Below are 17343 nucleotides of genomic sequence, written 5' to 3'. Positions count from 1 at the left end.
GCTTACAAATAAGGTAACAACTTAGAACGCTTTCAAAAGAGAACAAAGGGAAAGGATGGGCCTCTTTGTGAGTAGCTTAACAGAAAGAGAGAGACGGTGGGACCCTATGCCATTAGCCCTATGCAGTCAACATCAGGATGACCTCTCCATGAATTAGGGTAGGATGTGCCAAAAGAATGCAAGGGAGGAAATAGCAGGCAGGGGCCTCCACTGGGAACAAGGAGATAAGGTTTGGTGAAAATAAGGGTAAGAGGGATGAGGCGGTCAGAAGATTGTGCGTCTGAGTGCCCAGCCAATGGGTAAACAGGCCAGAAAGGGGAGGGGGGAGGCTGGACAGGGAAAGGTATAAGAAAGTGTGTATTTGTAATTTTGGGTGTGACATCTCTCCTTTCGATCAGACTCTGCGTAGCCTGGTCAAGGTACCCACCACGCTTTGCAAACCGCTCAAATAAAGTAAGTTCCTTTTCAGAGATCTCTGGTCCGGGGTTTCATTATTTTTATAACCAACAGAACCAAATCAGAAGAGGGGAACAGGGGAAGGCAAAGGCCTGGGCTGAGAGCTTGGCCGGACAATGGATTATTTATTTATTTATCTATCCAATTTTGTCACCGCCCATCTCCTCTCACCAGAGGGACTCTGGGCGGTTTGCAGCAAGAGTAGTCCATTAAAAAAATAAATAGATACAATACAATACAATACAATATATAAAAATATAAACACCATTAACAAAAACGATGAAGATAGGATTAAAAATAAAGTCCAAGTGGCAGGATGTGACACGGTCCGTGTAGGCGAGGAGCGCTCTAGGGTGCTGCTCCCTTCTCCACCCCCAGCAAGACGGCGTTATGAGCTGGGAGGGGGTCTAGCCTACACCTTTCCAAGGTTGAAACCATTTGTCCTAGGTGGCCGCAAATGCCACTCCGTCACCTGTGGCTGTTCTTCAAAGGGAGTCCAATCCGTACCCAAGGGTGCTATATAATTTTTTTTTAATCTTTTAAAAAAATTATGTAGATATATATAATTGCATACACACACACAATCTTATACACACACACACACAGTATAATACTATATATATATATTTAGACACACCCGCATAATATGACTATGTAGTGTTGCGATATATATGACTATATTGATTTATTTTATTTTATTTTATTTTTCAAATTTCTATCACTGCCCATCTCTCCCGAAAAGGGGACTATATTATTTTTGCAATATAGCCTTAGCCCATGTTTGTATCTGGGATGCTTATTTTCTAGGCGGCAGGAAAATGTTGCAAGTCGTCTTTTTCTTCCTCCCCCTTGCTATTATATATTTAATACAGTTAATATATCATAGCTGTACTATATACAGCCATTGTCTATAACTACCTCTTGATAGGCTATAATAGCTGTATTTTCTGCAGCTCTCTTGGAAATGTGCTGCCAACTGTGAGTGGGGGGTTGCAGAAACCTGATTCTCACTTGCTAGTCCTCAGTACCCTGCTGCTTTTGTGTGTGTGTGTGTTGTGTTTGCAACTCATATTGTGATCTCTGGCTTCTCAGCTGTAGATCTAGGTGCCAGCTAGATTAAGAAAGATGCCAAACCCATAGAGAAGTCTTCTTTTTAAATTAAAATCAAACAGGGTAGAAAACATTTTAAAAACTTTTAAGCAGTGGACCCCCTTTTCCCCACTTTGCATGAGGTCATGTGGTCACTGCCCCACCCCACCCCACCCCACCCCTGGAAATTGAAGCAATTTCCCCGGTCCAAAAAGGATGCTCCTTGTTTTAACAGATTATCCGTCTTTTATTATAGGAAATTCTCCCTCTGAACAATCCACTTCAGTAATTACAACTCATCCCATTGCTCAGGGAAATAGATTGCTGCTGGGGGAGGATTGACATTTTTCCATTTTGTGGTGTTTTAGCCCATTAGCCGGCTAGGCTTTGTGAGTGCCTGCAAAATATTATTTGGAGATTCTCCCATTACTTGTTACTCCCTTGTAAAGACAGCCTTATGAACTTGCACGCTTCCCTTGCTTTTGAAATTGTGCATTTGAAACCCTTGGAAGCAGGGTTGCCCTAGCTGGCTTGCAAAACGCCTGGTGGCCACTGGAGGGTGGCCAAGGGATACAGAGCACTCCAAAGCACTGGCCCCATCTAGTGGCCACCTGGATTTCTGCAGCACAAATACAAAACTTTAAACTGGAAGAACTGTTCGGTTCTTTGGCCGTCTTCTGCTTCCATATTTCAGATGTACTCAATCCAAAAACAATTGTTTTGCTATTAGTGGATGTGCAATAGAGCCATTGGCTGTAAATTATTTTGTCCTATTACAGCTATTATTTCTCTTCCCCTTTTCCACCCCTCCCCAGCTCTATGATCACTTCTGTAGTGGAGATGCTGGAAGGAGAAGGAAGCGCTGGCCCATCCTACGATTTCTCCATCAATTCATGCCAGATAAAGGTTCAGGGCCCGAGCCTTTTATTACAAGCAAACGGTTGCATTATTTGTAGAATTATTGGTAGGTTTGGACTGGAAGTTGATTCTTGCCCTTGAGCTAAGATCAAATGTTATTTATGGCATGTAAGGGACATTTGTCTGGATGTTTGGCTCGGCAGAATAACTCGGCTGGGAGGTCAAAGGCCTGTGACCACTGGGGGACAGCTTTAAAAATAAGGTGATTTAGGAAAGGCAGGTGACAGCCTGGAGGTTGCCTCTCTTGAAGATTAGCACCCTGGGCGAAACCGGCCACAGTTTTTACTGCTACCATCAGATGTGTTATGGCTCTGTTTTAAAAAATGTAATGATGCTCTCAAGCTCAGCAATAAACCAGTGCAGATGTTGTGCAGACCTGTGCCTTCTGTTTCGCTGATGGATTCTTCTCTCTCTCCCTCTCTCTCTCTCTCTCTCTCGGCAAGGTGGATGTAGTCCCCCTAAAATCGTGGGCTGAAGCCTTGCAAAAGATTGTGGATTTTTGCCCACCCACCCCGCTTCCCCATCCCAGCAGATCCTGGTTTTGTTCAGGGGTCCAACCAGATGATACCTTTATAGCAGTGTTTCTCAACCTTGGCAACTTGAAGACTGTGGACTTCAACTCCCAGAATTCCTCAGCCAACCATGCTGGCTGGGGAATTCTGGGAGAAGAAGTCCACACTGGTTTATAGTGTTGAAGTCCACACTGGTTTATAGTGTGGTGTATGTGCATGTGTGTTGGTGTTTGTGTTGGAGGACAGAACTGGATAACTGATGGGAGGAGGGAGGGCTGAGGAAATAGTCCCTGGAAAGTTGCCTGCCCAGCCCTGCACAAGACAAATCAAGTGGTCTAGTAACTTGGGTTAGGCTTTATAGTTGCGGCAGGGAGGGGAGACTTCAGGAGCATGGAGAAGGCAAAGATGAAGAAGAGGGCACATTGGCTCTATCGATGCAAACTATTGACCAGGTGACGCTGGATCCCAAGCCCAACTCTACCTTTGATCCCCATCTCAGTTTGGAGTGGAAAACTGAAAATGGTGGCCAAGTCCGTTTTGAGCGGCTCAAAGCTTCATGCAGGTGCGCTTCTAGTCTTGACCATTTTCTTTTAAAATGGTCCCCCTGCTTTCTCCAGGACGCCAACCCGTCCTGGGATGCTGGAGGTGCAAAGTAGTAGGAAGACGCGCAGGACGCCTCCCGTCGCCCCCCCCCCGGTTTACGCCACTTCGCGGGAGGGGGCCGGCGGTGGAAGCCCAGCTGGAGAGTCGCTCCTTTTGAGTGCGCTTCTGATCTGACATATACGGCCCGGCCCCAGCGCAGCCCGGCGTGCGTTAGGTCCGCTTCCCAGCTTGCGCGGTTTCCCCCCCCGACCCAGGATCCAGCACTTCCTCGCCCCCACGCCCCCGGCCTAGCCTTTTCGAAACGTTGCGAGCTTGGTGGGGGAACATGATCGACCGGGGTGGGGGTGGGGCGCCGGTCACTGCGCAGAAGACCGGCGGCTGGACCTGACCGCCTTCCGCGTCGTCCTCCCGGTCCCCAGGTTGGAGGGGAGGGCCTGTCCAGGACCGGGAGGGGGGCCCTCGGCTTAACCCCCCCCCCCAGGGTAAACTGGCCTGCCGAGAGCTCCTGAAATTCAGTCCATCCACCTCAGGGGCGTTTCTTTGGCTAGAGGGAGAAATCAGCGCCTCTCTCTCTCCCTCCTGCCCCCTCCCCAAATCCGCCCCCCCCCCGCCAAGTTCAGTTATGGTCAGAAAGGGAGCGTGAACTGCAAGCTGCAACGCAGAGCCGAGCCTGGAGTTGCTATAAAAGGTCTTGACCCCCCCCCCCCCTTAATAAAGGCTTTTTGGTTTGGCCTGAATTGCTGGGTGATTCCTGTTTTCGGGTAGGCGGAAAGCCACCTTTGCAAAGGTTACGTTGTTTCTCTCCCAAATTCAGGGAACGGGTCCTCAGCTCCACGCCACTTGGGGTGCCTGAGTTTCAAGGCAACGCTGCTTTTGTTGGTCTCCAAAGTTGGCTTTTTCACAGAATCACACAGTGGGAAGGGGCCTTGGAGGCCTTCTAGTCCAATCCCCATTCCTTTCAAAACAAAATTTTGTAATTAAAAAAAAATATTTTCCAATTCATCGCAAGGGGCAGTGGTTTCAGGCCGAGCCGTTCATCTCTGCGGTTTTTTCATGCGGCCGGTTGAAAAGAGAAGTGCTTGTCAATGACAGCTCTTCCAGTCTCCTATTGGGAGCGCATTATTGTTCTTGGGGCAGCATTTGAAGCGTGCGTGTCTTTATGGTGCCACAAAAGTCTCATTTCCTGCTGCTGATGTGTCTCTCCTTCGGAAGTGTAAGGAAAATCTGATTGGATGTAACCCCTGTAACAGAGTAAAATCTGGATTATCAACATGGAAAAGCAAAGGAAAGGAATAGAAAGGGAAGGAGCATATGCTGCTGAAACAGGATCTCTAAAATCAGTCCTTTTTTTTAAGTGAGGGAAGAGATACCGGATTTGTTATCTGGACCTCCCACTGCCGGTATCTCATTCCTGCAGTGTGTCATTCTTAAGTATTACTTGTGGACAAAATCAGTGGTCCATTACTAGTACAATCCTCTGTGCATATCTGTTCAGGATCAAATCTCTTGGAAATGGGGATGACATTTCCATCAAAACAATTGCATTTATTTTAAGATGCCCTGCAGCAAATGGGCACCGTACAGCCAAGTCATCTCTACGCGTGGGTATATAATTTCCATGGGCTATTTGCAGAAGATGCCTTTTCTTTCCTGGAATGCAGAAACAAAGTGGGGCCATTTTCCAGCACAAAAATTGCTGCTTATTAAATGAGCCTAAACCAATTCCCCTCCCCACCCCCCGCCCACAACTTTAGGAGAGAAAAGCCAAAACTTTTGGATTTGTTTTGGGGTACTCATCAAGGAGGCCAAAAGCTTGCTGTGAGGTTTGTTTAAAGTAGCCTCTTGTTGATCATGCAGGAGAGATATGCAAGTGAAAACTATTCTCCAGGGCCATGTTTCTCAACCTTAGCAAGTTTAAGATATATGGACTTCAACTCCCAGAATTCCCCAACCAGGGGAATCATAGCATGATTTTAACACCCATTCCCCTTTTTGAACTAAGTTTTTTTTACTCAGAAATAAGTCCAGTGGGATTTGCTTTGAGATAAACGCCCTTTGGAGCAGCCGGGATAGAATTCTGCTCAACTGCATCAACTGCCAGTGTCTCCGCTGTCTTTTGATTGATTTGATTCTTCCAAGTTGGGGGAATTGTTTCCTGCTCCCTCTCATTTCTGGAAACCTACGTGTATGGGTCAGTAGATTTGGTTTCGTATAGGTGGGGTTCACATGATACACTTTAGTGGGTTAAGGAATTAATTTGCTTTCTGGGTTCATACAATACATCGATCCCTCAGATAACCAGACAGAAATCAACACAAGATTGAAGCCCATCACACTTTTCAAAAGCAGGAGCCACAACACACTCATTCCTTGTCAGCCTTCCCAGGTAGACCAGACAGGAAACACGACCAGATAAGCTAATTCTACTTTATTGTAAGGCTTCATTAACAGAATCTCGCAAGTCTGAAAGTACAAATCTCCCACCGTCCCCTTTACAGCCCAAGAAACTAGGGCAGGTCCCTCCGAGTCCCTTTCTCCTCCCATCATGCAGCTGTGGACTAAGCTCTCCTTTATCTGACCATTCCCTTGGCAGAGTCTCTTGGCCCTGTCTCCTAAGGCCTTCCCCACATACCATTACGCTTCTTGTATCAGGTCTCTGAATCGCCTGGGGACGGGGTGGCCACAGCCTAATTGATGCTGGTGTTTTTGAAGCAGGTGAGGAGAAGGAGACCCTTTGCCCCTCTGAATGGAGTTTTGGGGCTCCCAGCCTGACAGATCCACAAGTCTCCCAGCCTGTAATGGAGAAAGCGAATGACCCCAAACCCAGCCGGTTCTATAAATGCTCCAAGGAAGACGCCAGACTGGTAAAAAAAAATCCCGAAAGCTATAAGCCACCATTGAAGAAAGTCAGTGACAAGACGATCATAACTGGAGGTGGTGGCTACTTCGGCTTCACCCTTGGCTGTGCGCTTGCTAAATCCGGAACGCAAGTCATTTTGTACGACGTGAATCCGCCTCTCTGGGACATTCCAAAGGGAATAATACTTATAAGGGTATTTCTCTTTTCTGCTGAGATCTTAATTTTCCACCTTTGGAGTGGGGGGAGGAAAGAAAACACCAATGTATGGATAGTTTTGCAAAGCTCTTGGGTCAGTAGATTTGGGTTGTGTAGGTGGGGTTCACACCGCGCAGTTTACTGGGTTCAGGAATTAATTTGCTTTCTGGGATCATACAGTGCCTTGGTTCATCAAGTAGCCAGACAGAAAGCAACGCAAGATTGAAGCTCATCACACTTAGCCGTTTTTGTCAATGCAGCCTGTTTGGATTAATTGATGGATCAGTTTATTGCATGAATCCAGGAAAGCGGCGGTTAATAAAATGCCAGGGGGTAGCATAAAGATTAAGGTCAGACTAGGGCAGAGATGGACAACATGCCCCTCATGGGATGCGACAGAGCTGCCTTCCCAAAACTTGTGAATTTCCCCTCTCAGGATTCCCTAGCTAGCAGGCCCGTTGTTGAGAATTCTGGGAACTGAAGTCCACGCATCTGGAACTGGCCAAGGCTGGCAACCCGGCAGGGCAGAAGACGTTAGACTCTTCTGTCAATTTGCCTCTGAGCTTCCCTAGAAAATAAAAATGAGGAGCTGGCTTGCAACTCAGTATTTGGTTGGAAAAGTGATCTATAAATCTATATGAAGAAATATATTGGTAGGCAGGAAGACTAATCATCTTGGCAAGCCAATGCAATGTTATGGTGAAGGAGTTAGTCTGGGGTGGGGAGACCCAGCTTCCAGCCCTCCTTTGGGGTTCATTTCATTTAAACAGGGGCTGGCAATCCCCAACCTCTGGCCACATCTGGCTCGGAAGCACTTTCTGCTGTGTGCAGGAACTTCAAAATGGGCCTCTCCCCAGCTGCTCAGCCGTGTGATCTGCATCATGTGCTGCCAAGTCCTTTACTATCTCTGGAAAGGATTGGAACCTAGAATCTTGAAGGTGGGGTTGGGGTGTATTTATGGATGTCTGTGTGTGTTTGTGTGTATGTTGCAGGAGGGGGATGACAAAGCATGCACTGTGAAGTCACAATGCCCATTTTGTCATGTGGATGTTCTGTCAGCCTTACCAAGTGGACCAGAGAAGAGAGACGACCAGATGAGCTAATTCTACTTTATTGTAAAGCTACACTGACAGAATCTTGCAAGTCTGAAAGTAAAAATCTCCCGCTGTCACTTTTACAGCCCAAGAAACTGGGGAGGGTCCCTTCTGAGCCTCTTGCCCCACCCATTGTGCAGCTGTGGGCTGTGCCCTCTCTTATCTGACCATTCCCTAGGCAGCATCTCTTCGCCCCGTCTCCCAAGGTCTTTCCCACATACACGTTCCTCCAGATTTTGTGGATGTCTCTGATGATTTTAGCAGAAGTCTGACATGCTGTTTTATGAGTAGCCTGGAAAAACAACACTTTTCCTCCAATCTGTCACTCACATGAGTTTTCTCCCTTCATCACAGTCAGATGTGAGAAGCTTCAGTGACTTGTACTCAGCCTGCGAAGGGGTGGATTGTGTCATTCATGCAGCTGCATACGGGATGACTGGAATAGAGCAAGTGAGTCCAGCGTGATTTTCCTTTGTTAGCCTTGTGGTCTTGCGACTGATGCAGGCTTTCTTGAAGATGTGGGATATTTATTCTGGGAATTACAGTCCCAACCAGCTGGAAGATGCCAGGTTGAGGTGGCTGAATGTAGCCCACTTGTAGCTTCTATGTGCATAAAGAAGAGCTCTTCCCTCATCTGCTGATTGGAGATATTTAAAGGTCAGTTTTGAGTGGTCTAGGGGTTAAACCACTAGACTAGGTATGGGGAGACCTGAGTTCTAATCCTGCCCTTGGCATGGAAGCCAGCTGGGTGACTTGGGGCCAGTCCCTCTCCCTCAGCCCTGGGAAGAAGAAGGCAAGGACCAACCACTTCCAAAAATGTTGCCTAGAAACCGTAGGGACTTGTCCAGGCTGGACTTCAAGGCTGACTTGAAGGTCAGTAAATAAATCTGGGCATCTGATCCAACATGAAAAAGAAATGCAACATTTCAAAAGCCTTTCTAGGACCTTCTGGCATAACTGTTCAGGAAACACACAGAGAAACAAAAAAAATGTTTTTGTTTTTGGGACAACGAATTTATTTTTGGTAAAAGGATATTAATAAGGTTATTGTTTAAATATGTAATGATGGAGATATAGTGTTTATAAATGCTTTGGTTAGGAGTAAAATTGTAATGAAGGAGGATAATATTTAATTATCTATTGGGGGAAAAATCTTATAAAAATGTTTCTTTTATATATTCATCTCGAGGGGAAAATAGTTTGTTTTAGGGGAAATGTTATATTGAGATGGAAATGTTTTATAGAAGTAATGTTTATTCCAGTTTAGATTAGAGTAAGAGACTGATGAATGAATGAATGAATGAATGAATGAATGAATGAATGAATGAATGAATAACTTCTTGGCCTTTTGGCTAAGATCAAGTGTAAGAGATTGATACTGACCTATATCTTTGTTGTAGAAAGTTGGAAATCAGTATGTATGTAGTATGCAGTGGTTCTTTTTTGTATTCTCACACATATTAATTCTTTTTCTTGTAGTTTACTTTTCAATTCTTGAAGTTTTTATGTATTTGTTGAAAAAAATTAACAAAGCTTTAATTAAAAAAAAAAGGAAACACAAGGGGAATAGAGCCGTGTTTCTCGACCTCGGCCACTTTAAGATGTGTGGACTTCACCTCCCAGAATTCCCCTGCCTGGGGAATTCTGGGGGTTGAAATCCACGCATCTTTAAGAGTCTGAGGTTGAGAAACCCTGGAATAGAACAAGCCCTTTTGTATGCTGTTGTGAAATTGTGTCTCTTTCTCTCGACCTCAGATGCACAAGAAACATATCCGGTCGGTCAACATTGGTGGGACCGGAATCGTTCTTGAAGGTGCTTAACTGGTGTTTTGTGGATGGCTGTGGTGGTGGGTGGGGGACAAGTGAGAACAGATCTGCAATTGTGCTGCACAAAGTTGCGACCGAGCTACAGAGGGGAGACCGTGCTTAAGCGATTCGAAGCTTACATTTGTGGACTGGCGAGAGCAAAGACCGATAACATTTTTGGCAGTGGGGAAGGACACATTATTCTGCCATCATGAGGAGAAGCTGAGCATGCAATCGTGGTGCTGTTGCCCAATGCTTTCAGTGCACAGTGCACAGGCATTTCCTTCTAACTGGAAAACAGAACCCCACCATCTTCTTGCCATGTTGTCCTATAAAATAAGGGAAGAAAACGGCCGGTTTCCAGTTATGGCCGAACACGTGCTTCCAGAACCTGTCATTCGGAATCACCTGGTGGTGCCATGCCCCATTTTCCAAGTTGGAGTTTACCCTTGCTCTTGTCCCTGGGGCAATAGAGAATAAGTCTTACGTCCTTTCACTGCCTATGTTGACTCCACTCTTACAGCTCTTCTTTGCGTGTCCACAATTTAATTTTTTCCCCCCAAGAGGCTACCAACCATTTCTTCTTCCCTGTTCGCTGCAACCCAGTAAAAAGCAAAACCTCTTTCAAGTTGAACTCAAACCCCTGGCGACATCCCAGAAATGTCCGGTTCTTGCCAGCAGCACACAACCAATTTCCCTTCACCTTCTCACCCAACGGTTTTCCACTTCTCAGACTAGCCGACAGTCAAGAGATCTCCTCGTGGCCTCCCATCCCAGTACTACCCAGCTCTGCCCTGCTTAACGTTTTTGGGGTCAGCCATGCTCAGCTCCACCTCGCCACCGGTGCGTGCCAGACTTGATCCAATGCCTGGTCACTCCTCCATGCCGCCACGCGATACAGCCGTCTGCCCTTTCACAACCTTTCGGCCATGTTGCATTATTGCACCACCAGACGGCCTCCTCTCTTTCTCTGTCTCCCAGTTTGCAAGCGGCAGAGCATCCCGAGATTGATATATACCAGTTCCATCGATGTAGTCTTTTCTGGACAAACTATCATTGACGGTGACGAAGCTACTGTACCGTATTTTCCTTTGGAGCAGGTATTTGAGCTGAAATAAATTATTTTTTAGCATTTGGCTGAATTCAGGAGTTGGACTTGGAAGCCCTGTGTGCAGGAGGAAGGGACTGGCCAGTTGTTTTCTCCCTGGGTGAAAGATTTTGCACGGCTTTGCAAAGCTTCAAACTCTGATTTCCCAAAGCGCTTTGGGGTGTACGAGGGGGCCAACACAGCTCTGAAGCCCCTTTTTTGGCCTTCGGATCTAAAGCGCCACACAGCCCTGAAAATCATCCATGTTTTTTTTAATGTGCTTTTTCTCTCTTTTTTATTTTAGCAAGTTAATGAATATTCCCGGACGAAATCAATTGCAGAACAAATGGTCTTAGCAGCTAACGGATCACCCCTGGCAGGTACTTCTCTGCAAGTTTCCGTGCTTGATTAAAACTCAGGACTGGTTCTGCTGTTCAGTTGATTGTGGGGGATCAGGGATGATCGGGAAGGAAGGATGAGATCACTCGGAAAGGACCCCCTGAATCTTGATCCCCATATTGGGAAGGAATGGGAGTTTTCTGCTGCACAATCCTGTGAGGAATATTAAAAGATCTTCTTCCAATGTATAGATTCATCTCTATTGTTTCCTGTCCAGAATTTCTCCCAAGTCACTCAAAACCACTCTAATTATTTTAATTTTTGCACTGGCAGGCCCATTTCATGCCATGAAAGCAGGGATCCCTGTGTCCAAAAAGTCAAGATGATGGCCACATCCACACATTCCCCAAGGGGGCTTTAGGACATTTCTAAAAAAAGGTTCATTGTGATTGAGGAATTAACTTGTAAACCACTGTCATCCTTGCGAGGTAGTCCAGACAAGAAGCACTCCCAGAAGTACTAGCTCTAACTTTATTGTGAGGTTACATTAAGAGAATCTTACAAGTCTGAAAGTACATCTCCCCACCCCCCCCGCCTTTACAGTCCAAGAAACTAGGGAGGGTCCCTTCTGAGACATTTGCCACACCCCATTCCTTCTGTGGGCTCAGCTGCCTCTTACCTGACCGCTGTCTAGTCTACGGCTTTCCTCCTGTCTCCTAAGGTCATTCCCACAGACCATTATAACCACCTTGGAATTGCACCCAAAGGGGTAAGGGTTGTCGTTTCATACATCCAGGGGTTCATTCTGGCTTGCTTTGCTTGACAGGAGGAGGGAAGCTACACACATGTGCAATTCGCCCTCCTGGGATTTATGGACCGGAAGAGCAGCGGCATTTCCCTCGGTTGGCCGTACGTATTTTGACTGACAGCCCTGGGCAGCCCTAATGAAGAGAGGGGGGCAGAGAAGCACCCAGGCAGAGGAAGCTTGCAAAGTCTGCAGTGGTGCAAATGATTAGCCAACTTGAAACAGGATTTTTCTTCAGGTAAATAAGGGAAGGTGAAGCAGGAAGGCGTCAAAACCTGCACTGCATTTTTATTTCTCAAGCGCTGCATTTGAGATCAGAAAGAAGGGAAGAGGCTAAGCAACCCCCCGTCTTTCTTTTTGCCTGGCACTAAAACATGAGTACCACCCCACCCCCAATTGCTCTAAAACAGTTTTTCAAACTCAGCAGCTTTAAGTATGGCTGGCTGGGGAATTCTGGGAGGTGAAGTCCACACGTCTTGAAGTTGCCAAGGTTGAGAAACGCTGCTCTAAAATGTTGGGGTGTTCTGTTAAAAAAATAAAAAATGGTAAAAGTAGTTGGAAAACTTCTTTTCCTGTGTCTCCTGTTTCTAAGCACTCCTATCCTCTACTTTAGCGATGTGATTTTCGTCTTTTGCCAACAGCTCAATATTGAAAGAGGGATTTTTAACATCTGTGTCGGGGATCCAGGGACTCTGATGAACTGGGTCCACGTGAAAAATCTTGTGCAAGCCCACATCCTTGCTGCAAAGGCGCTCACTCCAGAAATGAACTATATTGCGGTGAGTTCTTCGTCCCCCAATTTCTCAAAGGTGTTTTGGCTTCACCCATCGCTAATGCTGAACAAATGCCTGTACGACATTTATGCACTGATGGCATATTTTCCTTTTATTGATTTTTTTCCTCAGTTGGGATTTTTTAATTTTTTAATTTATTGATATTTCAAATTCCTCTCACTGCCCATCTCTCCCAAAGGGGGATTTTAATGTAAAATGTTAAAAAAAAATAACAAAGGGGGAAAAAATCCCTGATTTACTGCTTAGGAGCTGAAAGTCAGCCCATAGCTTACTGATACAGGTAGTCCTCGCTTAACAACCACAATTGAGACCAGAATTTTGGTTGCTAAGCAAAGCAGTCATTAAATGAATCTGACCTGATTTTATGACCTTTTTTTCTGGCGGTCATTAAGAAAATCATAACAGTCATTAAGCAAACCACATTGTTGTTAAGTAAATCACATGGTTCCCCATTGATTTTGCTTGCCAGAAGCCGGCTGGAATGGTCAAAAATGGCAATCAAATGACCATAGGATGCTGCAACGGTCATAGATGAAAACCAGTTGCCAAGCACCCAAATCGTGATCATGTGACCATGGGAACACTGCAGCTGTGATGAGTATGAGCACCGGTTGTCAGTTTTTTCAGCACCGTCGTTAAGTCTGAACCATCATTAAACAAATGGTCATTAAGTGAGGACTACCTGTATATTGAATTGCCAGTGCGAAAAACTTTTTTAACAGTATTAGGTGGTTAATTGTCCTGATCCAGCCACATGAAGGGAGAACCCCTCCAAAGTAGATTCGATGAGATGAATCAGTGTTCTTCATTCAGGGCAAGAAAATACATTGGTTACATCATGACCCCAATGGTTATTCCATTCATTTCCATGGAGAAAAAAATGGACAAATATAAATATGTAAGTAGGATACAGCGAAAAGATTGTGGAAGAGCTTAGCATTCTGTTCTTGTGCCTCTCGGGGCCTTAAAAAGGCTTTGGTCCTTGTTTAGGACATTGGAGGGGGATTTTTAAAACATTACAGCCTGCCCCCCCAAAAAATTGTTTAACATAAGTTAGGAAATGCCTTGTTGTTTTTGCTGCAAATGATCAGGCTCTTGATAGGCAAAACAAGATTTCCGCAGTCTCCTTTAACAAGATTTGTTGAAAGGATAAGGAATAGGGTTACAGATACTTTCTGATTCCTTTCTTTTTTGAGCCCCTTGTACATTACATTTCATTAGGATAGAAACTTTTTCAGGTTCTTGATAATACTTTACTATGAACTAGGGAGCAGGCTGTTCTTCTCAAAGAGAACTAAGGAATTTGCAGGATGGTGTTATTTTCTAAACCACCTTTTGAGTCTTTCTCAAGCTCCACACAGACCATGAACAAATTGTCTTCTGCTTACACAGAAGCAACGCCTCCCCAGTGATGGCCCCCACCCTTTGAAAACACCCCCTTCCTATCGTTGGAAGACCCCCGAACCTTCTTTTAGATGCTCACTCAAGGTCTCTGGCGTTTCACCTGGATGTCCTTACCTGACTACCTCTGCCTGGGCATCTTTGGGGTTTCAAGGTCACCTTTCTAACTGGTCCTTCCGTTGTATCATTCCTAGGGCGGCCAGGCATACTTTATCAACGACAATGAGAAAGTCAACCTGTTTGAATGGCTAACTCCCTTGGTGAGTACAAGAACTGTGGATCACAGGCACGCGTTTACAAAGCTCGTTTAATTGCTGCCCCGGATGGCATAGAAACGCTGAGGGTCCTTTCAGTAATTTTATTTATTTATTATTCAAATTTCTATTACCGCCCATCTCCTCCCAAAGAGGGGGACTCTGGGCAGTTTTCAATAAAATACTCGGTTAAAACCTCAACACCTAAAATTACCAAATCAGCATCTAATCCCTTGAGCATCCTTGACCAGCTGCCCATGTATTGGTCTTTAATTCACTAGGCAAACAAAGTCAACTCCAGTGGGGCAGAAAAGCCAGCAGGAGCTGGTTTTGCTCAGTTGCCCCTTTATGTGGGTTAAAGGCCTCGTCTCTTCTTCCCGCCCTACATTTTGGCTCTGTTGACTAACGGAGGGGCCCGCTTGGACCCCATCAATCAGTCTTTCCCTTTGTTTTCAGTTCGAAGGACTGGGCTTCCGTAAACCCTGGATCCGTGTTCCCATTTTCCTGGTTCATCTATCAGGTAAACTGCCTCTGATAGTCAGCTCAGTGCTGTTTTGTGGTTCGGTTTGACACATGATGTGATCTCAGTTCCAACACACCCCAAACCACAGTCAGTTCTGGCTTGAGGAGAGTTTCTAAGCCTCCTTTTCCCCTTCTTCCTCTGATGGACATCGAGGCTCTTTTTAAGCAGGGTTTCCAAGCGATTTGGAATTCAAGCTAGCCTGTTGAATTCAAGCTAGCCTTATCCGTTGACTTGGAAGTGTGAGAAAGAAACTCAGAGTAACCCCATCTTGATTTTCTTCAGTATAAGAGTACAGGGACCACCCATCCTTTATTATAGAGGCCGGGTCTTCATTTCAGAAAACTGTCCTTTAATTTTATTTTTCAAAAACTCCCGTTGGTCCTTAGTTTCGGCAATTTAACTTTTCCTGCACAAATGGGGCCACTTAATGCACAGTCTTTCACATTCATGTGACAAAATATGGAAACTGAATTGTCTTCTTAAAATAAGTGTACATATACTGTTGGATTTTAGATATTTTTATTAGAATAGGCGTTTGGGTAAAGCTTTTCTTGGTTTGGCTCTTGAATTTTCCTTTGTAAAGCAAAAGTATCAACATAAACAACCAACTTTTTTTATCCTGATGAAACTCTTTCAGTTTTGCCCACTTTTCAGATTGGTCCTTTATTTTTTCTAAGAAAATACGGTCCCCATAGGTAAGAGAGACACCGGGAGAAGTTTCTGAGATTGATGCCAGCCCCATCATTCACATGTTCTGCTTTCCGTTAAACCTGTGACCACGAGGGCTGCCTTTTCTCTTCTACAGTTCTCATCATGGAAAAAGTGCACAATGCATTGCTACCGATTGTGGAAATCACACCCCTGCTCACCAGAAATGAAGTAATGTGTCCCTGAGCAATTTGGGGGGCAAAGGGGCTACTTGGCAAGAAGAATTTGTAACCGCCATCAAGCCAGACCCCAGTGGGCCTTCCGAAAGGGAAAAGGGCGATGCCACCCACATTAAGGCATGCCAGGAACATGCAGTGGTTCGGTTTACCAGTCTTTGCCCTCCATGTCCCTGGGATGAAGAGTCCCAAATTGTCCTATGTGTCCATTTTACAGATAGACAACTGAGCCCAGGGTAGATTCTTGGTTGCCTCCTATGCTTGCATGCAATGCTTTGTAACTGTAGACTCTGGTCTATGAGATGTTTGTTGGTTTGTTCAATTTATAAGCCACCCAATTTTTACCCTGCTCTGGGCAGTGGACCACAGGCAACCATTAAATGTTGCAGAGATCATGAAAAAAAGAACTCCAACATCAGGAAAGCAAACATCTCACAAGGGATTCACCCGCCACTCAAGCTCCAAGGCCTAGAGAAACAGCCAGGTTTTAAGGCCTGGAGAAGAGCCAGTTTTAAGGGTGGGGCCATACGAATCTTGGGGGAATCTCAGGGGAGACATTGTTCCAGGGGGCAGGCACTGGGATGGAGAGGGCTTCCCCACATTTTATTTATTCCCCCTCCTTTTCTATACAGGTAGTCCTCGACTTATGACCATTCATTTAACAACCATCCTTGCACTTGTGACAGCTGCAGCGTCCCTGCAGTCACATGATCAAAATTCGGGTGCTTGGCAACCGGCATATATTTGTGACGGTTGCAGCGTCCTGGGGTCATGTGATGGCCATTTCCAACCTTCCCAGCCAGCTTCTGACAATCAGTGTTTACAGACTGCTGCAAAAAATGTCATAAAATTGGGTACGGTCATGTGATGCCTTGCTTAATGACAGCACCACTTAATGACAAATTTTCCGGTCCCTATTGCGATTGTAAGTCGAGGACTATCTGTAAATGCTACTGAGGATAACAGCAGCAAAAACAGGATCTCTCTTTCTTCCCAATGTACAGATACACAATATGTCTTGCACCCACACGTTCAAAATTGATAAAGCCCAGGCCTACCTTGGCTATGCACCCAAAAAGTATTCGTTGGCCGACTGCGTGGATCATTTTTTGAAAAAGAGACCCCGGCCAAGGAATTTTTTCTTACTCAAATGCCTTTTTCTGTTGCTCCTGTTCACGGCACTGATTGTGCTGGCTGTGAAATTCACCCAAGTGAGAGATTTTCTTCTAGAGTCCTGGAAAAAATATTGGTGCCTTCTTGAGACATAAAGCGGGACATTGCCAGTCAGCCCCTAGGAGGGCGGACGGGAAAGCTCACTCTCGGACTGTGTGGGACGTGGGCTTTGGCATCGTCCTCAGCTTGGAGGCCAAACAGGTGGCACTAAGAGGAAGCAACAATTTGCATGAAACAGTGAACAGACGGGGGAAACCGAGGGCAGCATCAGCGTGATGTGGCCAAAACGTTGCACACCGGCGCTTCTCCAGGACCGGTGTCCTCCTCCCCAGAGGTCCTCAGCTTTTTGTCCAGCTGGATGAGAAAGAAAAACAAAAGCCAAAAGAGAGATACTTAACCCCCCTGGGTCCTTTAAGGGCCACGCAGAAGGATCAAGATGGGTGTCTCCTTCTGCAGGTGAAGCCTAGAAGGATGATGTGGGAAATAAAGGCCACTTGCGGATGGTTTTCTGGACTGCATCCCTCCAGCCGGCAGATGTTTATGGCAACCA

The 17343-nt window shown here is 45.7% G+C and overlaps 1 protein-coding gene across 1 annotated transcript; it reads left to right on the top strand.

Annotated features, from left to right (window-relative positions):
- The first annotated feature begins 7951 nt into the window (after positions 1 to 7951).
- Positions 7952 to 16954, top strand: SDR42E2 (short chain dehydrogenase/reductase family 42E, member 2). The gene is made up of 10 exons (XM_063314805.1): positions 7952 to 8177; positions 9483 to 9540; positions 10515 to 10633; positions 10925 to 11000; positions 11786 to 11868; positions 12406 to 12543; positions 14154 to 14219; positions 14670 to 14733; positions 15542 to 15615; positions 16625 to 16954. Exons 1-10 carry the CDS (start codon positions 8058 to 8060, stop codon positions 16886 to 16888), a joined length of 1062 nt encoding a protein of 353 aa, XP_063170875.1. The 5' UTR covers positions 7952 to 8057; the 3' UTR covers positions 16889 to 16954.
- Positions 16955 to 17343: the final 389 nt, after the last annotated feature.

The sequence above is a fragment of the Candoia aspera genome, chromosome 14, assembly GCF_035149785.1.
Source record: "Candoia aspera isolate rCanAsp1 chromosome 14, rCanAsp1.hap2, whole genome shotgun sequence".
NCBI classification, from domain to species: domain Eukaryota; kingdom Metazoa; phylum Chordata; class Lepidosauria; order Squamata; family Boidae; genus Candoia; species Candoia aspera.
This window is presented reverse-complemented; position numbering and strand designations above follow the sequence as displayed.